Here is a 27,865-nt window from a genome sequence, read left to right as displayed (position 1 = left end):
ACATACGCTTTAGACACTGAAAAATATTTTGGCCTCATTTCATCTTTTTAAGTTGGTTTCATTTTTTTTTTCTTTTCCTGTCTTTTTGTCTTTTCTAGGGCTGCTTCTGTGGTATATGGAGGTTCCCAGGCTAGCGGTCTAATTGGAGCTGTAGCCGCTGGCCTATACCACAGCCACAGCAACGAGGGATCCGAGCCACATCTGCGACCTACACCACAGCTCACAGCAACGCCGGATCCTCAGCCCACTGAGCAAGGCCTGGGATCGAACCCACAACCTCATGGTTTCTAGTCAGATTCGTTAACCACTGAGCCATGATGGGAACTCCTCCATTTTTATTTTTATTTTTGTTTTTTATAAACCTACCTACTTCGGGACATGGAATCATGTCCTGTCATTAAAGAGAAGAGCCTCAATGGGTGGGGGGACGGGAGTATCTGATGTTTGCCTCCTGGCTGCAGGGGCAGCTCGGTTCTAATTTGCCTGTGTCGTAGGTGCCATGTGTTCTGGGCTGCCTCCGAGGAGATGTGCTCCAGTCACCGTTTTTTTACACCGTGAGGGTAGAAATGGCTTCCCCTCTCCAAACTACTGTTTCTGAGGTTTTGGTGTGTTTGTGCAAAGATAGCCAAGTTGCTCTGAGTACTTGCTTCTTGCCAGGTGTGTTGCATGTGGCATCTCATTTACTTGCCCTCAGAAGTGTGAATATTGTTGTTATTCCCAATGTAGTGATGCACTGGCAGAACCTGAGTTTAAATGATTCATCTAGTAGTCAAATTAACTGCTAAAAGATCACATTGTAATAGGTATCTAGATCGTCCAGTTTCAAATTCTGTGCTCTTAACAAGTATGCACCCTGCTTCCCAGCGTACTTACAGACTTTATACATTGCCCGGTGTTCGTTTCGTGGACTGTTTTAACAACCTTATCAGCTTTATCACCCCTAAAACTTTCTCTTAAGTATCGAAATAGGAATATTAGAATAATCAGCATGTATTATTAAAACTGGCATGATTTAAAAAGACTCACCAGGTCTTATAGTTTATCTTAACATCTTAGTTTCAAGTTAAAATATGTTAGCTTCATTAATACCACTGTTGATAATCTGATTTTGTTAACTGATCTCCACTTCTTTCCCCTTTTGGGGAGAAACTTGTGTCTTTGTTTTCTCGAGTTCTTGTGATTGATATTATTGTTGTAATTATCTAAATAGGCAATGTGTATCCTTTATATTTACCTATCTAAATATTTTTACCTTAAATGTAAAGCATTCCCTGTATTCGAAGAAATTACTAAAATTTGCCACCATCTGTAATGAATGTGGCAGCGTAACTGTCAGCAGCTCCTTCTTACATTTTTCTGTTTGCAATTGTAATTCCATTGGGCTGGGCGGATGAGAGTAGACACTCACCCAGTTGTCTAATTCCAAAGTGTCTAGTGTCTTTGGTAGACGTTTTGGAATTAGGCGACTCCTTTGCTTTACTTTCTCTCCCTCATGCCCTTGCATCTGTTCCCTTCTTCTCTTGGTTTGTGTAATTGCTCCTGATGCAAAATGTGATATTTATTTACAGTGGTAGTTTTGCAATATGAGCCTTTGCAGGTACTTGTTTTTGAAAGAAAATGTACATTGGTATTTTGTGCCTTCGACATAAGAAACACGTGGCACTTTCCAAAATGCTTTAAAGTTGTTTCAGATTCAAATTTGTTTTGCGGATGAAATTTGTTTTTCATCTTGACTGTGATTTTAGAAAACGAGCCAGGCTCCTCAAAATGTGATTCTGACCAGCAGCATCGATCTCTCATTTTTTCTCATATGCTGCCCTTGGTGGCAGATGTAAGGTCAGAAGCAACGGTCCCATGTTCTCTGCCTGACCTTGCTGACTGGCCGGGGGTGGGGGTGGAGGAGGGGCAGATGGCTGTGGGCCAACGAAGTGACCATGTTGGTTTTTATGACATATTGCGAAAGAAATAAAATGGGAGCTGCTGTTACTGCCGCTTCCCTTTTAGCTCTGCCCCTTAGTTCCTCAGAATCCAGATGGCGGTAAATTTTCAACAAAATATTGCACTTTCCTCCACATCTACTTTCTCCTCACCCACTTGTGCATGTTTTCATAGGACAAAGGAGACAGTCCCAGTTATATTAGGGAAGAGATCGGTGTATTTAACACCATTTTTTTTGGCTGCACCTGCATCATGTGGATGTTCCCAGGTCAGGGATCGAACCCGCGCTGTAGCAGTGATCTGAGTCACAGACATGACAATGCTGGATCCTTAACCCGCTGAGCCACCAAGGAATTCTTAAAACAATTTTATAGCAAACATTTTATTCACGACTCTTCCTAAGACAATGTCGTATGCATCAATGAACCACCTCTAATGGAAATATAGTTTGGGATTCAAGATGATGTAATGGCTTTGCCCTGCTTTACAAACAAGAACTCGGGAGGTACTTTGTTGTGGGTGGGAGGTCATTGTGGAGGAGTGGCTGGATATCGGAAGTTCTATCATTACCCAGGTAAAGCATGGTTCCTGCTTAGATTGGAGATGGAGAGTTTGGCAAGGTTATGACTCAGAAACTGGGCATCGAGCTGGGGAGGCATAACCCCGCCAAATGGGAGCTGGTTAGTCATCCATCCTGGTCTCCACAGAGCACTTGTCAGAAATTCTCTGATTCTCTGCTGCTTCTTTTAGGCAGAGGTTAAGGTGCATGTTCTCTAGCCTTTTCCTCCCAGCTTTTAAAATTATCTGAAGTTTTTCATGGTGTTCTGAGCCACTGCGATGGGTTAGGAAGAACTGGGGAAATTGGTTCCAACAAGGAGCCTGAATGAGGCTGAGTTTTGCAGAAACTCATTTTCTTCTTCTTGGATTTCCTGGTCTATTCCAGGTGCACATCTGGTGGCTTCAGAGACCTCTGTGCCCTAGTGGTCGCCTCAGGAGACATCATGGCCCTTATACGTTGATGTACCTCCCTGAGAGATTTGACCAAGTGCTTTTATGTCGGGTTCTTTATGTTCATAGCCCGTTCCAGGGATTATTTTTCGTACCTGATATCAAGACTGTTAAGGGAGTTTCCATGTGGACTTGGGTGTTAAGGACCTGGCTTTGTCACTGCAGTGGCTTGATTCGGTCCCTGGGCTGGGAACTTAATGCATGCCGTGGGTGCAGCCAAATACATACACACACACGTACATACATTAAAAAGACTGTTAACAAGGCTAGTTATAAGATGTGTGAAAAAATTATAATGTTAACCTTCCATTTTTGTGAACATATCAACCTGAAGGATTTGCTTTGTGACAGGAAATTTATTTGCAAAACTAATCATAATTCTTAACGTGTACTGCTATACTGGAGAGTTCCGACATGATTTTTTTTCTGTCCTATTTATAATTTTGGGTGTCCCATTGATCTAAATGTAATTTTACAATCTAGAAGCTATTAGGCCTGCAACAGAAAGGGTGGACAAGAGTTATAATTTGTGATTTTTAAGACCAGATTGAGTTTTCAGAACTTTAACATTTCAAAGGGGGGAAAAAAAACTAATAAAATTTGACTTGTATGCCAGGATATTTCACTTCATATGTTAATAAGAAATTTTGTTTCATATTTTCAAATTTTAAAAATGTTTTCAATTTTTTTTTTTTTTTTTTTTTACTAATTCCTGTTCAAAACTTAAACTCAGGGGTTCCCGTCATGGTGCACGGGAAATGAATCCAATTAGGAACCATGAAGTTGCGGGTTCGATCCCTGGCCTCGCTCAGTAGATTAAGGATCTGGCATTGCTGTGAGCTGTGGTGTAGGTCGCAGATGCGACTCGGATCTGGTGTAGCTGTGGCTGTGGTGTAGGCCAGTGGCTACAGCTCTGATTAGACCCCTAGCCTGGGAATCTCCATATGCTGCAGGTACGGCTATAAAAAAGACAAAAGACGGAAAAAAAAACCCCAAAAAAACCTTAAGCTCAATTTAAAGAGAAAGTTAAAGAGTTAAAAGTAAAATATTTATTACTTATGGAATTTGATATTTGGCATTCAAAATCTTTGGATTTTGACTTTCAGTTTTTTTAATTTAAAAAAAGTTACAGGGAGTTCCTGTCGTGGCTCAGTGGTTAGCGAACCCGACTGCCATCCATGAGGATGCAGGTTTGATCCCTGGCCTCGCTCAGTGGGTTAAGGATTTGGCGTTGCCGTGAGCTATGTAGGTCGAAGTCACAGCTTGGATCCCATGTTGCTGTGGCTGTGGTGTAGGCCGGCAGCTATAGTTCTGATTGGACCCCCAGCCTGGGAACCTCCATATGCCGTGCGTAGGCCCTAAAAAAAAGACAGAAAGACCAAAAGAATAATAATAATAAAATTTAAAAAGTTACAATGTCGGTGTAATCAGCATCTCTTGTTGCAGTTTCTACCATATTTACTGGACAAAATTTTGTTTTGAGAAAGAATGTATAAATGTTCAAATTTCGTCTTGTCACAGTTTTGCTCATAAGTAGGAGCAACTTTGAAACACATTCTTTGTCTCCTCTTCCTCTCTCATTACTAATGATTAAGAATGTGAAGAAAGCAAGTATCAGAAAAGAAAGTAAGATGTATACATACAGGTACTGGTATTTATGCTCATGGAGGGCCAGAAATTACAGTTCACGTGGAAATGATTGCTTGGCTTCTGATCAACAACATTAGGCAGAATGCAGGATGTTGGTTGCCATGGAGTTCAAGCAATGCTTTTTAAGTTCACTGCTCTTGAAAATAGCCATGTGCCTAAGATAAGTGATGATAAGTACTGTGTTTGAGATAAAATCCTGTGTTTCCTTATTTAAAAAAAAAAAAATGTCTTGGAGTTCTCATTGTGGCTCAGTCGGGTAAGAACCCAACATAGCTTTCAAGAGGATACAGGTTCCATCCCTGGCCTCGCTCAGTGGGTTAAGGCTCTGGCGTTTCCGCAAGCGGAGGCGTAGGCCGCCCATGGAGCTCAGATCCAGTGCTGCTGCCTCTGTGGCGTAGGCCAGCAGCGGCAGCTCTGATTTAACTCCTAGCCCAGGAACTTCCATATGCCACAAGAATGGCCTTAAAAAAAAAAAAAGTCTTAATCGGCATGCAGTTGGTTTAAACTGGTAGGGACTGCTGAACTTTCTGACTTCATTTTCAAGTTGGTTATTGAACCTGTGTTTTGTGTGAGTCAATTTATTTATCCCCACCCATCTCTCTTCCTTTGCATCCCCATCCCCATTCTGAGTTATATCTAGAGGGTGGTTTGAAGGTCAGAAAAGTACACTCACAGCAGTCTTGTTTACAGACCATTTTATGGTTGTTATCTTGAAGCTTTAACCTTGGCATTGCTTCCAAGGTCAATTGCTGGTGTAGCCATCAGGAGGCAGAAGAGATAAACTCTGGTCCCAGAGCAGGAATGAGTCTGTCACATTTAATCTACAGTATGATTATGAAAGATTTTAACAAGCTTCCTGCAATTTTTAAAAAAATTTTCCTCAGCCATAATTGCTAATTTCAGGTTAGACATCCTGAAAATAATTTCCTTTTTTTTTTCTTTTTTTGGTCTATCTTTTCTTAGGGAAATGATAAAGCAGAAAATTGAATTCTCTTTGCCCCAACTGCACAGTTGAAAAATATTGTAAATTTCAAATCTTAGAATCACCTAGGAATATTTGAAACCATAGGATTCTCAGAGGGTGCAAAAGCTAAATTTATAGGCATTGGGTGTTTAATATTTCAAAATATGGCACAATTCCTAATGATTTTTCAAAAGAAGTTTGGAATTTTTGCCTTGAAATAAAATGGAAATGTCATTGAATTTCCTGTATAACATGGAAATATCCATTACTTCTCTAATGTTCATGAAGTAGTCCTGTATTTCTGCAAATAGGTGTAGGTTTGCCAGGAAATCTGACCATCAGCTAAATAGCTGTTTCTGAGAGATAAAGCCTTGGAACTGCAGCTTAGTATGCCAGGAATAAGCCTCTATCCCAAGGCATTGGGTGGGTTCTGTGTGATTTCTTTTATTGAATTGTAATTGGCTCAGGCAGGGGGAGAGAAGGCAGTCCATTGCCTTATCCTGGAAGAGATTTCCTCCATGAGCAGGGTACTGCTACCAGGGGGCAGCAAATTAATATGCATTTCTCAGCCTGAGTGGCTTTGTGACACCTGGTGATGTGGCAGTACATTTAGATGATAAGGAAAATCCCTGATCACAGCAGGAGCATCTGTTTTTTTCTGGCAAGAGGGGGAGTTTCCCACCCAGTGCAAAAGCTGGAGTGGCTTTTTGCACCTGTCTCATAAGTGGAGGATTAAAGTTATAATTAAAAAAAATAGGAGAGTAATTCCTTATGGTATTTTTCCTATATAATCTTTCAGACATAAAATAGTGGCTTTACTCCAATAATGTTTAATTACTAGCAAATTAATAATTATTATGGTTTTCTATATTGGTCTTGCTGCTAGTTTTTTAAAATAAGTCTAAAGAAAAAGATGTCTTTCGGAGTTCCTGTCGTGGCTCAGTGGTTAATGAATCTGACTAGGAACCACGAGGTTGTGGGTTCGATCCCTGGCCTTGCTCAGTGGGTTAATGATCCGGCATTGCCGTGAGCTGTGGTGTAGGTCGCAGATGCAGCTCAGATCCCGCGTTGCTGTGGCTGTGGTGTAGGCTGGTGTCTATAGCTCCGATTCGACCCCTAGCCTGGGAACCTCCATATGCCTTGGGAAGCAGCGCTAGAAAAGATTAAAAAAAAAATTATTTCTTTCTTTGTTTTGCTTTGAAGTTTACCAAAATATGTGGAGTTCCCTGGTAGCTTAGTGGGTTAAGGATCCAGTGTTGTCACTGCTGTGGCTCTGGTTCGATTCCTGGTGCAGGCACTTCTGCCTGCCGTGGGTTCAGCCAAAAAAAAATAAAAAATAAAGACAAAGTTTACCTGTATACAGAATGGAGGCATTAATGCGATCATGGAATAAAATAGATTTAAAATCCCATTTTCCAATTTATTATAGATACAGCTACAGCTCTACCTTATTGCAAAAATATCAGTGGCACCAATTTTGTTGGTTTATTTTTTTTCTTCTTCAGGTTATGAAATAGAGGTTTTGCAAATACATTTAACAATCATTCTGACCTTGTTTTGCAGTTGATTACAGTTTGGTCGATGAAAAATATAGATAGTTGTGCATAGACATACTGAGAAGTCCCACAGTTTTAAAAACATTTACACTGAAGAAAACACGTGTTTTCAAATTGAAAATAGAATGCATTATATCCATTTCAGTTGTTAGCAGAGACGATCCAAGTTGTATATTGTGAAGTAGAAGATACACTGTGTGTTATAAGGTTTACCAATGTGCTCACATCATAGATAGTAATCACAGCTTTATAAGACTACACTGTGTGTGCACCTGATCCAAACTTCAGATGGGATTTTGAGGAAGAACATAGCTGAAGTGCTCGTAGCATGGCACAGTGTTATCCACAAAATAATGGATATGTGTGATGAGTAATATATTGTAGAAATTCGTCACTTAGCTCATAATGACCAAGGTGACTGTAAGTGGACTTTTCATTCATCATAAATTAGTGTATGAATTTATGATTGACTTTTCCATAATAACATTGGATTAGGAAAAATTTTTTATTGCTTGAGATATAGTCTCAGCTTTGTTTTTCCTACCAAGACAATACTGAAAGTCGCTTACGCAAATGTAAAATTGTGGAATTTTTTGGATGGAGTTCAAAAGGACAGATCTTTTGACTTTTAGCCCTTATTTGCCTTAACATGATTACTTTGTAGCGGCCAGGTGCATGAATTACATGTCATAATTGATACAAATGGAGAAATGCCATACTGCTGTTTAGATGCAATTGGAAAGAATCGCATTTCCCATAGACACTGTACACTGTGGGTGTGACGTAAGGTTGAAACAGGCAGATAAATGGTATACATCTTTTAGTCTAAATTTTAAAGTACAGTTATTATACTTCGGTGAAAATGCGTTTTTGTTAGTCATGATTTTTTTTTTCTTTTTCTTTTTATCTTTTTAGGGCCACACCCACGACATATGGAAGTTCCCAGGCTAGGGAGCTGCAGCTGCTGGCCTATGCCACAGGCAGAGCAACACCAACACCAGATCCGGGCCACATCTCTGACCTATACCACAGCTCATGGCAACTGCAGGTCCTTAACCCCGTGAGAGAGGCCAGGGATCAGTCCATGTCCTCATGGATCCTAGTCGGGTTTGTTACTGCTGAACCATGATGGGAACTCCGTGATACCTTTTTAAACCATTCCCTTATCCATTTTTAACACAACTGATAGAAATGTTCCTTTAAAATTCTGGGATTCTGAAATTGTGCGAAAATAGGAATCATCGCAAATATTCAGAAGAAGCCCTCCATGTAGGTGTAGGCCAGTGAGCTAAGTGCTGGAGTTTGAAGGCGACTGGTGATTTTCTGCTGAGGTTTCATTGTGATCATGGAAATAGCAATTTTAAAAATTAACTAAATTATAAGTTAGAACTATAATTAGATGTAAAGGTGGAATATAGAGGTAACAGGAAGCATGACATGATTAGTTCTGTTGAGAATCAGGAAATGCTTCTTAGAGAAGGCAACTTGTGAGCTGGATGTTGAAGAGTGGTGAGGGTTTTTACAGAGGAAGTGTTACTGGGAGTTGAGGCTCAGAAAGATGCTGATGCGTCGTTGCCGTCGTGGCTCAGTGGTTAACGCATCTGACTAGGAATCATGAGGTTGCGGGTTCAATCCCTGGCCTCGCTCAGCGGATTAAGGATCTGGTATTGCCGTGAGCTGTGGTGTAGGTCACAGATGCAGCTCAGATCTGGCGTGGCTGTGGCTGTGGTGTAGGCCAGTGGCTACAGCTCCGATTAGACCCCTGGCCTGGGAACCTCCATATGCAGTAGGTGTGGCCCTAGAAAAGGCAAAAAGACAAAAAAAAAAAGATGCTGATGCTGGTGCAGAGTCCTGGGGCACTGCAAGTCCCTGGGTCCAGCAGCACACATCCCAGGTGTGATATGACCTACGGGGCATTTTAGAACGATTCCCTGTGGGAAGTGGCATGGAATGTGGTTGGGGAGGACAACGAGCCAGTGTCCAGTTCGAAGGCTGCTTCTGCTTGCGGCGAAGCAGCAGAGGAGAGGCACGTTGATCCTGAGCGAGGATCGTGGCCGTCGCGTAAGATCTCGGCAACGAATGTTGGGTTGACAGGGCCGAGCAACGGCAGGGATTGGTTGGGGGAGGGAGGTGAAGGGGTGATGACTGTATTTCAGTAGGGCCCCGGAATTGATAAAAGAAGCGAGTTTCATCTTCATCTGTGGATTCTGAGGTATCTTTGGGACATCCTGTTGGAAATTTAGATCATGAAGACAGAAGAACAGGTTAGTGTTGGTGGCCTGTGTGTAGGACTTGTCAGGGAGGAAGGTTTGAAATCGAAGGCCTTTGAGCTTGTTCAGGGAGACAGCAGTGACAGCAGTGGTCCGGTGTAAGAACCCATGAGGGCCATTTAGAGGAAGAGGGATAATGAGGGAGGAGGTTCCAAAGGAATCAAAAGGAAGTGCCAGCCGCCTTTTGGATTCTAGACATCGAGGAAAGAGAGTTTTGTGGCATCTGGTCTTTTCGTTTTAAAGATGTATTTTTCCTTTTGTAAGTGGCTTTTTGTCTCTCTGCATATAGCCAGCTCATTTACCAACTTTTCCCCAGGGGCTTTAGCATCCACAGATGATCTTTGCCTGAATGAGGAGTTGAAAATGGTGATTTTTCTAATCCTATTAATTTTCTGCTTCCATTACTTGGCATTTTTCTGAACAGATGACTTCCCCCACCCACGGGCACTATTAGTTTCTCTGAAGTACAGTTGCTTCTGATAAGGTAGGGTTTTTAATACTTTCTGTTTGATGCTTCAAAGTAAAGACTTGGTGTAATAATCACCTCTAATGGTGGAAAATGAATAGAAAAACCAGGGCCCTAGCCAGTGGTAGGAGCCTCAAGATCCTTGACATAATAACTGGGCCTGTGTTTTGCCACCCTTCCAATCCTTCCTCTCTTCATGGACATTTAAGTTTCTGTCATTAATAAGAGCTTCTCATGACTTATTTGAATTTCTGGTCAGGAAGTTTGTGAACTTCCATGGAAATAGATAGTTTTGCTTTGTTCTGAAGTTTCCATGCTCATGTTTTAAGGAGGGACTCTTGGGATTTTGAGATAAAGTGAGTGAACTTTAGTTTATTCATTTGGTTCATGCTTTCTTTTAGTCTTTGTCAATGTCCTCTGCGTATTTTTACCATTTCCACATTCCTGTAAGCAAGGTCAATACTTCATCCCCAGGCGTGGAGCAGCAATTAATCTTACTAGTGTTTTCTTTGTACTGGTGGTTATGCCCTGTTGCCCTGTCACAGCTTTTTTGAGCCACAGTAACCAGAAACATACAGAGATTTTCTGGTCAAAAGGATGTGCTGCTGATGTTTCATTCTACTACTGAGGTTTTTTGTTTGTTTGTTTATTTGTTTTGTTTTATTTTTTTTAATGGCTGCGGCATGTCGAAGTTCCCAGGTCAGGGACTGAACCCAAGCCGCAGCACTGATGCCACTGGATCTTTACCTACTTGGCTGCCAGGGAACTTCCCTATGATTGAATTTTTAAAGTTTATTTTCTATAGTTTGATTTTAAAAGCCTCACAAAGTTTCATGCTAAAGTTTATACTGATAAATATGTATAGATTAAAATTTTTTTTGGTGTTCTCTGGTGGCCTAACAGTATTCTTAGGTCCAGTAATATTGGCTTAGGTCCATCATGGTCAATTCACTTTTAAGTTTTATTCTCCGATGGAACAGAAACAGGATCCTGGTCTATGGCTAAGGCCTATACAATGCAAATCTATTATATTATACTTCGTTTGTTTTACATGTGTGTTTGCTGTTCATGTGGAGTCATTAACAAAGAATAAGAATCAGTCGTGTCTGTGATGATTTTTATAACCAGACCACCCTTAACAAAGTTTGTAAGCCAAATATTTGGGTACTTCTCTTCAAGTGGAGCACTTATGTAAGTGGGTTGAATTGAGGTTAACATTTTAAATTTGTTCTTGTAGGAGATGTTTAAATTTAGTTATTGAATTAAATGTTTGACTTTCCTACCGTATCTGAGCCTTCTCATTTCTTTTCAGAAGCTTGCAATTAAGTTTTTCGGCCCTAAAGTGCAAGCAAGTTGGTATAAATTATTATCTGAAAGGAATACTTTGGTTGCTCTGAGGTGTATTAAATAAATGCACATCAGTGGACTAGGTTTTTATGTGAAGACGTCACGTGCCCTTAGCATGCCGGGGTGGACAGTTATGTGTCTATTATGCACCATGTATTGGCATAAATTGATTTTTTTCCTCTACTTGATATTGGAATTATTGTTTACAACTAGCTTGTGAGGAAGGCGACAGACTAGCCCAGAGTCTTACGTCTCTTGCCCAAAGTCACAACACCATGACCATCTAAATAAAGAACAAACTCATTTGGCTTCCCTGTTTTAAACACTTTTGGTGAATGATAAAAAGTATCTCCCGCTGATATTCTAAGGGAAGAAAGAAGAAGAACAGTGAAAATGCTGTGACTGAATGAACGTTGGGCATCGACGTGTTTCCCGTTTTCTGGCGCGTGCCCTTGGCCTGGGGAAGTTGACAGGAGGGCGGTGTGTTCCGTCTGTTGTGCGCCTGCGTGTGTGGCCACTGTCATCAGATTCCCTGATGCCAGGCATTTCTGTGGTCGAGCCCGGATGAAATGTCCTCAGTCAGCTCTTTTGTATAGACTCGGGAAACATACTTTCAATATGTAGAGTCATTTTTCTGCTAGTTGTGAGAGGCCAGGTGCATTATCACTTGACAAGGTCTGGTTTTTTTACAAGACACGTTTTTGTTTCTTTTTAAATAGAAAGATGAAAACTACAGAAGCCTCCCACGGGACACTAGTAACTGGTCTAACCAATTTCAGAGAGACAATGCTCGCTCATCTCTGAGTGCCAGTCACCCAATGGTGGACAAGTGGCTGGAGAAGCAAGAACAGGTAACACAACCCAATCCTTCTACACGCGTCGGTGGTGTGACTTCCTAGCCCATCCCCCAGCTGTTTCTCTCTGTCACAGTCGTGCTGGCAGGTAGATGATTCAGACCATCTCTGGGTTAGTGCCAGGCTCTGTCTCAGAGCCTGGCTAACGTCAATGCACAGTATTTCGGTGGTGGTTCCTGATTGAAGATTCTCATAAGCAGTTGCTGTAGGTTTTGAAGTGTCACCACTGTCGTGTTGCTGGGCTCCCGAGGTGCAGATATGTGGTGTGAATAATGCAGCTTATGAGCAGACTTTCAAGACCACCTGTGGGCTCCCCTCTCGACTGAGAGGCAGTCAAGTCAAAGGATCTGAAGAAGCAAATTAAAATTTTCCCTTATCCCCCGACCTTCCTTATGGGAGAAATATAAGCTCTCGTCTTGGGTCGGGTCTGGGGAGGTGTCCTTTCGTAAATGCGAGGGCCTGTTGTAAGCATGTATGTTTTCAGAGTTGCTTAGTTCAGCCTGTGGGGTAGCCACCTCCCGTTCACGACATCAGAATTATTCACCACTCAGCATGCGTAAGCGATTCCTGCCTTGGGAAGGAGACTATTTGCACCATCACTGTTTGTATGAAGATTAAGAATTTATCTGGTAAGTTTTGACACATGGAGTATTTTTGCGGAGTTTCTGCTGTGGTGCAGTGGGTTGAAAATCTGACTGCAGCGGCCTGGGTCTCTGTGGAGGCTTGGATTTGATCTCCAGTCCCGTTCAGTGGGTTGAAGAATCTGGTGTTGCTGTGGCTGTGGTGTAGGTTGCAGCTGTGGCTCAGATTCAGTCCCTGGCCTGGGAACGTCCATTGGCTGCAGGTGCAGCCATAAAATTTAAAAAAAAAAAAAAAAATTTTTTTTTTTCTCAGTGTTGTTTTTGTAAAAGGGTTCATTGTTTATCATGACTCACAGTGTTTTCTTGGTAGTGGGTATCCCGGTCTTTTCTTTGTAGTTTTAATGGTTTTGATATTAACCCACTTATTTGGTTCTTTCGCCGTTTATTTTCTTTAAAAAGTTCATACGGATCACAGACTAGGTAAGTACTCAGTGGGAGAATGTTTTGTTTATCTGTTTCAGTGATTTCTAAAATTGTTGATAGTTCAGTTGCCCAGATCCTGGAATAGCCGTTTTTCAATTTAGTTGAATGATATCAATGGAAAGGAATCCTCAGTGTTTTCCTGAATTTATCTCAGTCTATGTTTTACAGTATAAACCTTCTAAAATAGTTTTGTGTATACAGGGTGTTTGAATATGAAACAATACAAAAGAACAGCTTGATTTTGATACCCGCGATAGTATGCTTTTTAATCATATAATACATAACATAAAACATTACATGGTGGAAATAATTTTAACTAATTAAAAAAAAAGTGGAAGTTCTACTTAGGAAAAACAAGTGATTAAAAACAAGTAAAAACCAGTGGTAATGAAACACTAATACCAAGTAGTTTAAAGTCTATATTATTTTGAGAAAATTATCACTTTGAAATAATTTTTTAAGTTTAGTGTGGGCCTGGGATCAGGTAGGATTTGGGATGTGGGATTTGAGCCCTCTCTCATCTTATCTGCACCTCTGTGTATGCACGTATTGAATGGGATAAGTATAGAACCTGCCTCCTCAAGGGATTTAATACCTTTTGGGGACATAGGATCAGACCTGGTACCCAGAAAAACCCAGTGTGTCTTACTTTATTTGTTGGGAAAACACTGGGTGCTAATACAGAAAGTCTAGATTGTGTGATAAGGGACTACTCCTTGCCCCTTTAACAAGATGACAGGGGAAGGGAAGGCGGGGGTTCCATTTTTGGCTTGGTACCTTCCCTGAGGGTCTGGGTCTTCGGCTTCTCTGGGAGCCCCCTTTCCTGCCCCAGTCCTGGCTGTCACATCCTTGCAGAAGGGAGCTGTGCTCTCCTCTTCTTTGTGGCTCATTTGAAAGCAGGTAAGCTTTTCCCACCAGCAGTTCCTCTGCCCTTCCCTTCATGTGTTTTGCTGTCCAGAATCACATGGTTTGCCTGCCCATTTCTAAATCAAAGGCAGTAAAAGTAGCTGCCTTGGTTTAGGCTTATTGAGCTTGATCTCCTGGGGCTGGAGCTGGAGCTGGGGTTTACCTTCTTTGAAACACAATTGCCCATCACTGAACACAGTCAGGGCTCCGTTTCAGCTAAATATGCTGAATCTGACCATTTTATTGCAAGATTAGGAGAAAAAAAATTGGCAGACCAGAGTTTCTAAAATATGATACATTTAATTATTTCTAAAAATATAGCTTTGTCTTACTGTTGTGGTTGTAGACCTGCTTTTAAGAGAAGTAAAATAGCTTTTCTTTGTAATTTTGGTATAAAATGGTTTCTTTTTAAGCAAAAGGGATACATTGAGAAGCCACACAAACACCCTTTCCCCCCAAAAAACTAAGCCTTGATTTGCTCCTGTTGAAGTTATTTGAAATATTTGTTCCATGATAAGAAAGTTTTTGTTTTTGTTTTTAAATAAGCATTTTTTAGTCTAAGTAGCCTATTGCAGATGACATTTGATAACTGATTCCTGAGCCTAAAATCATCTTATTCCTTGGCTTAGGTTTAAGAAATGAAGATCCATTCATTAAGTTTAATGATTTCACATCAGCAGGGTAATTAACTAGCCTGAAATCTACTTAACTGGACAAGAACAGCAAAAACAAAACAAAGCCCATATTAAAACTTTGGCTCTGCACAATTATTTGGGCAGAAGAGGACAAATAGTTTATGCTAGATACACTGAAACTCTAGTCCAGCCATCCTCATTTAATTCTGAATTTATTCGTTTAACTAACTGTTCCCAGGACTCACCCAACTTTAATAGCCTGGTGTCTCTTCTGTGGCTTTTTTATTTTTTTGCCTTCGTTTCTGCCATTAAAATATAGTGAAGAAGTGGCATCATGTAGATAAAAGAATGTTTCATTTGGTTAAAAAAGACAACAACGACCCTCGCCTTTATGATTTGGGGTCACCAGGGTGGAACTGATGTCTTCTTTCAGATATGCCATCTGCATTGAAGAGGTCAAGAGAGTTCTAGGTTTTATACGCCTCTAGTGGTTTTGTTTTTGCTCTATTTCCTACTAGAGTGCTTGTCTCTCATTAGCTCTATGTTTTGAAGGCAATTATGATCACATCCGCTTTGCCAGTGGGAATAAACAGTAGGGATATGAAGGACCAAGGAGGGTGTGGGTGCTGAGCAAGCAGGCACCTCTGAAAGCAGAGGTGCTTCTTCTTTTGTGGGACTGATCCTATGTAAGGGGCCACTGACTCTTCTCTCCCTCTCTTCAAGTGCTGATGAGTCACACTTCTGCCACCAAAAGTAGGTGGTGTTTCTGAACTTGAACCAGGAAGCACTTGGAGCCCAAACTCAATGTGGATGAGTTCATGACTGATTCATCCTGCTCAGAATAGCCTGTAGCTGTGTTTTATATCAGGGACCTCTCAGAAGGTAGGGGACTGTGTGTCTTTCAAAGGCATCTTTTCTCGCTTGAATCTTGTGACTTCCTTCTTCTGAGAGACGAAAGTCAGAGGATTTGAAAACTAAATGGGTTTTTATTGTGTGGCCTTGAAGAAGGTCTCCTGCTTCTGGAATTTTGACTCTGAGACCCAAGAGACAAAATACACAGCAAAACCCTTAGTTTTGATGTTTGGCAAGGCTTTAAGAAATCTGAATTCCTTTTCACGATGACCATTTCCCAGACTCCGTGTGGACTATAATTTAATTTTGGCAGAGCATAGATCATAAGCTGCCTTTGTTCTTATATCCTCACCAGTTTATTGCAACTCATAAATTCCACAAGAGAGGAGGCAGGAACTTTACACTCCATGATCGGGAGAATGGGGACCAGCTAATTGGGAGCCTGCCATTTTCACTACTTTGTCTTGGTCTGAAGGCAATTAGCAGAAATCGCGAGGAGGTGGAAGGCACTTTCCAACCACCATTTATGCTCTGTTACAGGGGATGACTGGCTGACCTTTAGAGAAAAGTCTATGTTTTCAAGTTCTTTCCATTGAGCAAAAACTTCATCTAATTGGCAGATTAGCCTGAGTTGGGGGTGGGGGGGACTCAGGGAAAGACTTTAGATGTGTGCTGATGATGAGATTCAGGTTTGACTCTGCATGTGCTGCATCCTCCCCTTCGGAGCCTGCGAAGTCCCCTGTTAGTGTCTCAGGGCCTTGAGGCCAGGAGTTTTAGGCGACTGAACTACCTTTTTCCTTCTTATTTTGTGCACTTTTGTCACTGTCTCTAGCCATGATGCTCTTGCTCCTGGCTTTTGTGTGCAAACAGAACATTGCTGGCTTCCGATCTCTTACTCCTTCTGAAACGAAGGTGCCTAATACAGATATGTGTCTGTTTTTACATCAGCTTAGTATTTGCAGAGTCCTAGAGATGATAATAAGAGATTAGCCGAGTGAGTGTTAAATAGGTAACATCTAATAAAATAATGCTATAGAGTGAGTGCTTATGTCTTATTTTCAAAAAAAAGAGCACAGTATTGTCTCTTGGTCCGATACTTTTAAACGTTTGAAAATATTTATTATGCCTTATGATTTATTGTGCCTTATGATTAATATGCCCCTGCTGCACATTGGGTATATTCACCAATCATGGAAAAGGTAAATTGCCATGAATGTGTTTCATTTTTATGTTTCATTATAATTTGATCAAGGGCAAATTTTTGAAGATCTAGGGCAGAAGTAAAATTTTCACAAGTAGAGCCTATTTTGGATGTGAGTAAACAGCATTGTGAAGAAACATTTTTAAGCTTCTCCAAACTTCATACGGGGATAGTTTTAAACAAAATGAGTAAGTCAGTCAGTCCGTCCTCGTCCTCGGGGTCCTAAGTTCTGCCCGTGTGATGAATGAAGGGGGTCAGGGCTCGAACTGTGGGCCTTGCATCCGAACTTCTCCCTGCAGGTGGTTTTTCTTCCATCTGCCTGCACAGAGGAAGATGCTTATTCTGTCCAAAGTGCTTAAAAGCCTTTTCTTTCTTTCTTACCCTTTTTTTGTTTTTTGGTCTTTTGAGGGCCGCACCTGCGGCATAAGGAGGTTCCCAGGCTAGGGGTTGAATCGGAACTGTAGCTGCCTGTCTATGCCACACCAGATCTGAGCCACATCTTTGATCTATACCACATCCTCATGGATACCAGTCAGGTTTGTTACCACTGAGCCACAGTGGGAACTCTCTTAAAAGCCAAAAAACCAACCAACCAACCAACCAACAAACAAAATTCTCATTTCACTGATGCTTAGAACCATCCAGATGACATAGATAAGTTGTTTTCCAGAATATGAGCTGATCAGACTTGCTTAATGACAAAATTAGGAGGCAGCTTCTTCAGAAATCTGGTTACAACAGCTGCACGCTGGTCAGTGAAATGACTGCAGGGTCATCCCATTAGGACATGGCGAAGCTCTAGCAATTCCTGATGTGGGAACTGGCCGGCCTTCATGGTCATGAGGTTAGGTTCTGGTGCTGCCAAGTAGTAATTGGAACTTGGTTTGTTTGTTTATTCTGTAGCACAGAGACCCCAAGTAATCAAATGATTCTGGATTATCTGGCTAAAAATAAGGAGAAGTAAGAAGTATTCTGCCTCCAAATTCTGCAGTTCTACAGTTTTCTACTAAAAAGAAGGGGATTTGCTGATTGGATTTCCTAGTTGGCAGTTTTGCAGAACTTGCACAGAAGCAAACATAATTGTGTCACCTCTTGCAGCAGCAAGTGTAGAAATGAAAAACATCAATCGTCTTAAAATTAAATTTAGTTTTCATTATAAAATGCCATCGCTTTTTTTTCTAGCAGAAACCTGTCACATGCACAATAGCACCAAAAATAAAACCAAAACAGTCTTTGAAGAGATGTGTCACGCCACCTGGCTATGCCAAGAGTATATTGTTTTGCTGTGCTTTGATAATGGGACGACTGCAGTTATAACACTGTCTTAAAATTATTTGACGTTTAAAACATGATGAAAGTATCCTCTCTGTCTGTGACACATCTTTTCCATAAGCCCTACACGTATTCTACTTTTATTATCAAAGAACTGTGGACTCATAGCATCAAGTTCAAGAACTAGACTGGAGTCCAGGGAGTTGGTGGACATTCATCTGAGGACACACGAGTTTCCCAGGGTACCTTGCCAGGCCACTTTGGATGGTGTTTTCTCATGAGCGCAACAGGCAGCATTTTGTCCCTACGTAAACTGAGTGGCACACACCTCACTGATGTGGCCATGTCTGGGTGGTATAAAGTCTGCAGGCTTCTGTTTTCAGTATAGACAAAGTGGGGAAAACCCACTTGGCAGAGACTGGCGCTGCATGTGAAGATCCAGTGAGATGACACTTATCAAAGTGCAGATCCAGTTTGGGGTGGGTTGTAGGCACGAGTTAAGTTGAGTACAAACAGGCTTAATGGCTACACCTCAGCGCCTCTTCCTAGCGTTGAGTCTCTGACTGTTTTTCTGAAGTTATTATTTTCTCCTGGCACACTGGGCGTACTGTTTGGCAGGCTGGGCGGGTTCATTTTCGTCCCTGGTGTATTTCTCAGGCCCTCCTCATCTTTTCCAGAATTGGATTCTTGCTTCTACGGCATCTTATCAGAATTAGTGTAAAATTTAATCTTTGAAAATCATCTCTGGTTCTTTTCTGAAGAACATAATCTGACACGAAAAAGACATTGGTGTTGCTCTCTGTGTCTGTGTCCATTTTTTACACCCCCTTTTGTTTTTGGCATGCACTCGTGGTTTTGATAGGATTAAATCTGAGGGTACCGTTTAAGAATGCTGAGTGTCTTACAGGGGGCCTCTGGCCACTTGCTGAGCATCTCAGTTCTTTTGGGATGCGAATGGAATTTGTCGGAAGCGGGGCTGCCAAGTGGCTTCTGGAGAGGGGTGTGCGATTGGAAGGGTGCTAGTCAATTCTCCTGTTCCTTTGGGGGACAGTCTTTGGTGCTGTGTGGATTAACCTTGATGGGGAATCTGTTAGTAGCTGGTAATTTTCAGCTGCTAGAACTAGTTGTTTAGAGCTTGCCCCGTGGATACAGGTACCTGCGACCTGCAGGTACCTTTTCATACATTCACTGGAGACGGTCTTAAAGATTTTTGTTGTGAGCCGTGCCATTGATTATGACCATGAAATGCATACAGGCTTTCTCCTCTCTGTTCCCACCCGTCTTACGTCATTTGCTGTAGAAAATGTTTTTTATTTCTATGTTCCGTGAACGGTGGAACGGCTCTCCTTTAAAAAATCCTGCTTAAGAAATTGCATTACCGTCTTTGGCTTACGGTGCGTTGTTTTCACGACCTGCTGCCGGCAGCCTGCCTGTAGAAATTGAATCACTCGTAAGCCAGTTTTAATTTTGGAATTTTATGATCCAGGTAGGTATAATTTTTCAAAATTAGTTTTATACAGGCTTTTTTCTAGCTGCCTTCAACAGGATTCTGAAATAGTCCTGAAAAAAATTGCTATTTTGCCCAGTGGTTTTATGTTCTTTTCCCCCACTGAGGCCTGGATCTATGTCTGCCCTTTAGTGTGTCATTCAGGCTGTGTATCTGAGAGCCACTTTTTTTCCCTTCAGTTTTTCTTTTTCTTTTCCCTCTGCTCTTGTTCCTGAAAGGAGGTTTTTGATCAGCTTTCGTCCATATCTGAACAAGTTATAGAGACGAAGGACTAAATAAATAAACAGTTTCCACAACACACCCTGTCCATGACAGCACTGCAAGTGAGGGGTTTGTGTGGGGTGGGCTTTGGGGTTTTGCTTCACGTATTTGTATAAATAAATATTCCTTTGCCATAAGAATGTATCACTTGAAATATTTTTCATTTTTAATGAATCAAACTTCATAACTTTGGAAAATGGAGCAACAGTTCCTCTTTTTTTTTTTCCCCCTTTTACAAATAGTGTAATTCCAACATTGTGAGATTAAAATGGCAATGTCGATTTTAATCAGAATAAAGTTGAGCCCTTTCAGAAGCAAAGTGTGTCTCCTGGTGGTCATCCCTTCCTTCCCTGAAGTCATTCCTTACCCTTGTGTTGCCGCCACTGCGTATTTTTTTTTTTAATTTGATTGGCACATAGTTGACTTATAGTGTAGTATTAGTTTCAGTGCACAGCAAAGCCAGCTATATATATATAGATATCGATATCTATATATCTATGTATATCTCCATACTTTTTCAGATTCTTTTCTCATATAGGTTATTACAGCGTTTGGAGTAGATTTCCCAGGGCTGTGCAGTAGGTCCTTGTTACTTACCTATTGTATACATAGTAGCGTGTATATGTTAATTCCAACCTCTGAATTTATCCCTTCCCCCAATTTTCCCCATAAGTTTGGTTTTGACATCTTTGCCTCTGTTTCTGTTTTGTGATTACGTTCTTTGGTGTTATGTTTTATTAGATTCCAGATATTAGCGATCTCATGTAGTATTTGTCTTTGACTTACTTAGTCTGATGATTTCTAGGTCCATCCATACTGCTGCCCATGGCAGTGCTTTGTTCTTTTGTACCGCTAATACTCCATTGTGCGTCTATACCGCATCTTCTTTATTCACTCCTCTGTTGATGGACATTTAGGTTGCTTTCACCTCCTAGAGTAATGAAAATAAAAACAAAAATAAACAAATGGGACCTCGTTAGACTTAAAAGCTTTTGCACTGCAATGGAAACCATACAAACAAATAGAAAGATAACCCACAGAATGGGAGAAAATCTTTGCAAATGAAGCGAGGGCTGTGAGATTAATCTCCAAAATATGTAAACCTCTCATGCAGCTTTTAGATCAAAAAAACACCGCACTCAAAAAATGGTCACAAGATCTAAATAGACATTTCTCCAAGGAAAACAGGCAGATGGCTGAAAAGCACATGAAAAGATGCTCAACATCACAAGTTACGTTTACCAACCTACCTGGGCTTGTTCTCCTGCAGCCCCTCCTCATCCCTGGAGGAAGCTTCCCTATGGCCACCTATCTTCACCTCTTTTCTGTCTATGGTCCCTTCTAGGTCTTAGGACCTTGCCTTTATAAGTGATTTCTCTCTACATTGTGTGTGTGTGTGTGTGTGTGTGTGTGTGTGTGTGTGTCTGCACCAGATCTCTCAAGTCAGCAAATAGATGCTCCATTAATTACCCCACCCCTACCCCAAAAGACCTCGTCTCCCTGTTGCCTCTGCCTGCCTTACTGTCCCTCCCAGTTCACAGATGTGGTTCCTTCGTATCTTTCATGTATCACGTCACATCCTACTCCCAGGGGACCCTCCCTAATCTTCATGCTTGAAGGAAGCGGGCATCCTCCTTATGCTATTGTCTCTCCTTTCATCATCCTTTTCTTTATAACATTTATGAACCTGAATTTATCGTCATTTCTGTTTCCATGCACTAAAATGGCACTGGCACTGTCTTGGTTACTGTTTGTTTGTAGTCATCCCCCATGTATTTTTGAGTGAATGAGTGTTTTGATAGATTGAAAGGAAAAAGTCCATAATGTTTTTACTTTGTCTTGTGTCATATATTACAGATGGATTCTTTGATGGGTGGACTAGATGGACCATTTTTATGTTCTATGATTATGATATTGTGATTTTTGTTAGGAGCTAAAGACTGCAGATTATAGGTAGCGCAAACCTGTTCACTATTAAGACGTACATATTTAATTAAACCTTGTAAATACAGTCATGCTTCTGAGTCATCGATGTTTGGCTGTATCACTGCTTGTTTTGCCAATGGTGCCAGTTTGACTTCAAAAAACTTGATTTTTGGGAAAAAGAAAAAAAAAGAAAACAACCATCAAAATCTTGATCTGATGGGAGCTTAGTTTTCCTCATCCACGGGCTTATTTAATTGCCTCTAATCTTCCTCTGAGAACATCTTATAATTGAACATGGGTTTAGGTGTTAAAAGGTAAGCATGAGCAGCCTGGTATTGACAGTGCCTCTGCCTTCTTATAATTTTTGCTGTACCACCATTGGTCACAGTAGCACTGGGAAAGCCACCTAAGACATTTAAGGCCCTGTAGAGAAGGTCATGGTAAGACCTGCTGTGACTTACTTAAGTGAGCTGTTAGTGGAGCATGCGCAATAAATAGCCCCTAAAATGTTGCTAAAGGCCCAATGTAGTCCTCTATTCTATTAGCTCTAAAAATATTCAATTACTTGAATGTTTAAAATATTTAATCATCACAAAATATTAAATTACTCTGTTTATAACTAAAGTGACAGCCTAGTTTTCCATTTAATTGGAAAATCAATATTTGAACAAACCATTTGATTATTTTAATATTTTATAAGCAATTGAGTTGAAAGTAATATACACTCTCCTGACTATATCATATATTTCATTCATTTAAAAATTGTTTTTTTTTTTTCCGTTTAAAAAATTTTCAGAAAGTTCCGAGGTTTTTATTTTCACTAGAATGAAATATGAGTTATACTGTTCCTCTGGGAGCCCAGGCTGGCAGAAATTTTATTTTCTTTTAGAGACAAGTTTTCTTATTCTAGGGACAATGGAGTTTGCTCTTCACATATTTGATACATAAAATATGAATATTATAAATTCTGATCGATCATTGGCATTTTATACTCAGTGTATATAGCTTTTTGATATTTTTTTCATTCGATTCTCTTGTTATACATGGATATTCTGTGTAAAATTGACTTTTAAAAATTATTTTCAAATAGAAAAGTAATATCCTCTGTTTCTTATGGAATGGCACAACAAGTTTCTTAGAAAAAGGGATTGATTCTTAGCGGAAGATAACACCACACCGACTGTGGAGAATTTCTTTTTTTTAATCAGTAGTACTAGGCACCCCTGTTTATTCCTTATTGTCCTCTGGGTGCATTGGACATTTCCTGAGCGGCATGGTTGGAAGCATGGAGTCTTCCCTGTGACCTTGGAAGACAGTTTACTCACTGGACTATATGGGGAATAATTTGATAACCTTTTTTTAATGAAAAATGTTTTAGAACATGTTATTTATTTGATTTTTGCAAAGGTAATATGTCCATAGTTGCAAAATCAGACCTTTTGGATGGATACACGAAACGCTGCCTCCCGTCCCCAGCATTCCTCCCCCCAGGCAACCCGTGTTACTAGGTTCTTGGGGATCCTTTCAAATAGTACCATTCCTTCCTGAGCAAATACGAAAATCTAGCCTCTTTTCACTTGTTTACCTAAATACTGTCTGATTGTTGCTGAGAATGGCTGGACAGGCTTCATATATTAAAAGAGAAAATGTGTCTGTTTTCAAACGAGTTTGATAATCTTCCTTTGTGTAGATGGGACTTTGTCTGCTAATGAGCATGCAGAGTGTTTCCTGTGTTTGGCGACTGCAAACAGCACTGCAGGGAAGGGCCTTTGTCCTTGAGCCACTTGGCGCTGAGTGTCTCTTGGATAGAAACCTAAAAATGAAATTGTACATTTGTGGGTTTGTGCAAGGGTCTCTACATTTGTAACTTTGATGGATGTTCCCAGACTGACCTCAGTAGATGTTGGAGCAAGTTTTACTCCCACCCACAGTGCCCAGGAGACCCCGTGCACTCTGTCAGGTCTTAGTGCAACATGAGGTCATATAGAATCTGCTCAGCTGATGAGATATGTCTTTAAAACAGCTCCCTTTACACGCTCCCTAGAGCAGAAGGCTGTTGACACAGTTGGTAGCAGGTGAACTGAAAGTGGGCTTCCTTTCCTCTGAGGGTGTGTGTGGGTGTTTGTGTGGGTGGGTGTGGGTGTGTGTAGTTCTTGCTCCTTCAGAGTCGAGCCCAGTTCATTGGTGTTTGTTGAGATAGAAATCACTGGAAATGCCTCAGCTCCTCTTCTTTCTGGTCCCAGTGTTTTCTTCTTTACATAAGTTTAATTTCCCTAATTTTTTTGCAAACCCCCAAGTTCTTTGGGGGCTGAGTGATAAGAGGTGATAAAAGTGCACTGTCAGAGATTGTGCACAAAAATCCATTTTCAGATGGTAAATTTTTATTACAATTACTGTTAGGTTTTTTTTACTTGGGTACAATATATTAGTAAATATAATACTAACAATTCCAATAAGCTTATGAAAAAAATGATGAGTTAAGAAATGTTTTTCTTCAGTTGCCTCTCTTGGAAACTTTTAAGTCACATATTTCTTAATGTTAAATGCATAAAATTCACATAAAGCAAATGAGATTTTCTAAAAGATTCTTTTCAACTTTGACGTGTGTTTTCATGTTTTAAATCTCAGGTATTTGATAGATATTTTTCTGTTATGAATTAGAATTATAATATCTCCTACCCCATTACCTGGCCAGTAATTGTTCTTATTTCATAATTTGCTAGACTGCAGATGAGTTGAGTTGTAAGACAGGGAAAGGACAAGATTTTTTAAAAATAGGTGGCCCACTGAATGATTCTTGAAAAATGCAAGACTTAGGCTTGGTTCTCAGTAATCACGTGTATGCTCAAATTCTCCATGTGTCAGATCAATAGCTCCCGCCCCAATGTGTCCCCAGGTGAGATGTATTGTAATTTATTTCTATGTTAACATTTTTTTCCCTGTTATGTCTTAGACTAGATATATTAGTATAAAAACAACGTATTTGCAAGATTTCAACTTCGTTCCAAATGTAAATGTGCTGTGTTGTCCTTAATGGTTGGGATTTGTCATAGAGGCTTATCTCGAGATACAAGATTTGTGTTCATGGAACTGGGCTGTTTGGGGCTTGAGAATTTTGGCGAGCAGATACCAGTGTCTCGTTTAGAACCTTTCTCGTTGATTGTCAGAAATTTAAATCCTCTCATTCTTTTATCACCTCTTAGACGAGGCTTCTTTCTTTCATCGCTCCATCATCGACTGGCTTAGTGTCTCTGTGTGTGCTGATCCGTGTCCTCTGCAAAGCTGCTAGTTTGGATTATTCTTGTTGTTTCCAAACTTCTCCCTTCATGGTGTTTAGAGAATGGAGATGGTAAGGTGTCGGCATCTGCAATTGCAAAGGAAACTATCAGGGCTACGAACGCAGGGATTTCCTTCTGGAAGTTTTTTCTGTCCTTCATAGCATCAAAATGTAGACTAGAAACGGTTACACGCACACCCAGGAAGAATAATATCACGCGAATTATAGCTACCAAATGTGAAACCTCTCACATCCCATTTCCGTGTTTAGAAAGAAGGAATGTATGTCCCTATTTGAATGTCCTTTACCAGCCCATGACCCATGGTTTTGGACACTTCATGTCAGGTTTTCTCTCTCTTATACATAGATGAAGTTGTTCTAACTTATTAAATGCCATGGCTGTTCAAAAATACAATTGGTGTTGACACTGATCGGCTCCAAGGAAGGCTTTGCGTAAATATGAGGATGTGTTGGCATACACATGCAGTGATTCTTACATCATTTTGAGGCATTTTCCCTGAAGAAAATAGAGCATAGGATTCTGTTCCTTGCATCTTTGACCAACCAGTGATAATTTGAGAATTATTCCATGTTTCCTATTGCTTTTTCCTGCACCTTCAGTCCTAGAGATTCTCTTCCTAGATGTCTCTCAAACCTTCTCATGCCACTGCATCCCCGTTTCTCCTTCCCAAGTTCAGGCTTCCATCAGTGCTCATATGGGTCACTGCACCAGCCTCCCGGCCATCACTTGCCACCTGTGTCTCCATTAAGGTGCGAGTAACGGGTGGTAAAGAACCTCACTGAACCCCTGCCAGCGCTTTGACCATCCTCAGGAGCCGTGAGGGCTCATGCGGTTGTACTAACAGGTGCTCGAAGTCAGAGGGACCTGGGTTGGAATTTCATAGCATGTGTTATGCTGATGACATTCCTGAAGTGTCTAAGCCTCAGATCAAGTTTCTCCACATTCAAAGACATGTTTCAGAGGATGGCAAGGAGTAGAGGAGCCAGTGCCTGTGCAGACTCTAGGAAGACAGCCCCTGACAAGAAGTGAATTCTCAGTACGTCTTAGTTTTGATGTTGCTGTTTCTGTTGTGCCTGGGTACCAGTGCTTCGCCCCTGCACTCTCGGCATCGCTGGCTCCCCTGAACTTGTTTGGTCTGCAGATGCGTCTTGCTCTTTGTCTCTGGCTTTTTGAACATGCTGGTCGACTCCCCCTTTCTTCTTCCTAAGTCCTTTCCGCTTGGTCAGAACTTGGTGGCTTCAGCTTTAGGGCTGTCCTGACCCCCTCCTCTTGTGCCCCTCTATCCGTTCCTCCGACACCTGCCCAATCCAAAGCCAGGTGCCCCCGGCAGCTTCCCTTTCTTTCTGTCCTAGCACTTCCCGTGTTGCCTTTTAGCTGTGTGTCTCCTGTTTCATGAGAGCACGATCCATAGGTATTTCACGGGGGGGTTGTTTCTGCTTTTGTATTTTTGTTTTTTTCCTTCTTTTTTCTTTTTATGGCCACACCCATGGCATAGGGAAGTTCCTGGGCCGGGGGCCCAATCGAAGCTGCAGCTGGGGCCTATACCACAGCCACACAAACACCAGACCTGAGCTGCATCTGTGACCCACGCTGCAATCTTCAGCAACACTGGATCCTGAACGCACTGAGTCAGGCCAGGGATGGGGCCTGCCTCCTTACAGAGAAAACACTGGGTCCTCAACCTGCTGAACCACGGTGGGCATGCCTGCTTTTGTTTTTGAGGGAGGCTTGACAAAACTTCTGGTGGCATTAAATCTCTCGACAAGGCTTGCGTCCAAGCACTCTTTGCTCTCATTGAAGGCATTCGTAACTGCAAAGGGCTTGTAATCTGTGCATCTGAACTGTTCTTCTCTTAAAACTTTTTACAGCAGACGTTTCGATAAAACATATATTACACCATAGATAGCATATCTTTCCTTACTTTGAGTGTTTAACTTTTCAAGAATCTCTTGTAGATTAAATTGGGGGAAATTTGAGGGGAGGGCAAGGAAAGTGAGATTTTATCAGTCCAGAGGCTCTTGGACTTACTCATATTTTAAGTCCCTGGAGGGACTAATTTTCCTGAGAACTTTGTATTTTAATCATAAACAGACCCAATTCAGTAATACTTTCATAAACCCTTGGCTGAGAGTTTGGTCTTAATGTCCTGAACTCATAGAAAGAGAAACATGTTTTTGTGGATTGGCCAAGAAAAATAGGTTTTGATTCAAATAAAAATAATGTTTGTTATTTTTACAAGATTTTTTCCACTGAGTTATGTGTTAAACTTTCTGCTAATTTAGTTGTCTAATATTGGGCACGACTTAGGCAGTGATTCGGTGTGCTTTCTGTGGCTCAATGTAATGACTGCTTGACTTTTCCAAATTTTGCTCTTGAGAAGGAGTTACGTGGTATTAGGGTACATGTTATTATTTAACTTTTGTTATTTACTTTGTGGATTTTTAGAAAAAGGTAAACCTCGTGTCCTGTTTTCTTAAATATATTGAAAGTGGTCAAATATGCATGGAATTTTTATCGATGGGGAATAAGGTACCAATAATCATTGTTTCTTGTGCCTTTCGTAAATGACGGAGCTGGTATTTGGAGTCTATTGCATCTCTGGAAAACCTTCCTCTTGGCTTCTCTGACATTCTATTTCAGATATGTCTTCTGCGTTGCCTGCCTGCGTGCAGGTCATTTCTCCAAACAGGATTTAATGTGCTCTTCCTTGCCAGGACCCTCTGGTTTCTCTGCCCGTCCCTCTAGCCTGTGATGCCCACACATCTAGCCGACGACTTCTGTCTGGTGTCCCTGAGCTGTCTCTACACCTCCCAGGCAGAGGAGAAGGGGTCCCCAGTCTAAAATGCAGTGTGAATTGAAAGCCCTTTTCTGGACACAACTCTCCATCTA

At 41.1% G+C, this 27,865-nt stretch overlaps 1 protein-coding gene across 22 annotated transcripts in view; it reads left to right on the top strand.

The window, feature by feature from the left end:
• PARD3 (par-3 family cell polarity regulator) overlaps positions 1 to 27,865 on the top strand; it is a 629,826-nt gene that overhangs the window by 289,547 nt on the left and 312,414 nt on the right. For 17 of the 22 annotated variants that reach the window (XM_047755490.1, XM_047755482.1, XM_047755486.1 and 14 more), the window contains one exon: positions 11,919 to 12,050. The exons of the other annotated variants lie outside the window; for them this stretch is intronic. In XM_047755490.1, coding sequence (XP_047611446.1) covers positions 11,919 to 12,050 — 132 coding nt within the window. The remainder of the gene's footprint in view (positions 1 to 11,918; positions 12,051 to 27,865) is intronic. 22 annotated transcript variants of the gene reach the window in all.

This window comes from Phacochoerus africanus, chromosome 12, assembly GCF_016906955.1.
Source record: "Phacochoerus africanus isolate WHEZ1 chromosome 12, ROS_Pafr_v1, whole genome shotgun sequence".
Classification (NCBI taxonomy): Eukaryota; Metazoa; Chordata; class Mammalia; order Artiodactyla; family Suidae; genus Phacochoerus; species Phacochoerus africanus.
Note: the sequence above shows the minus strand (reverse complement) of the source record. Positions and strands in the feature narration are given on the sequence as shown.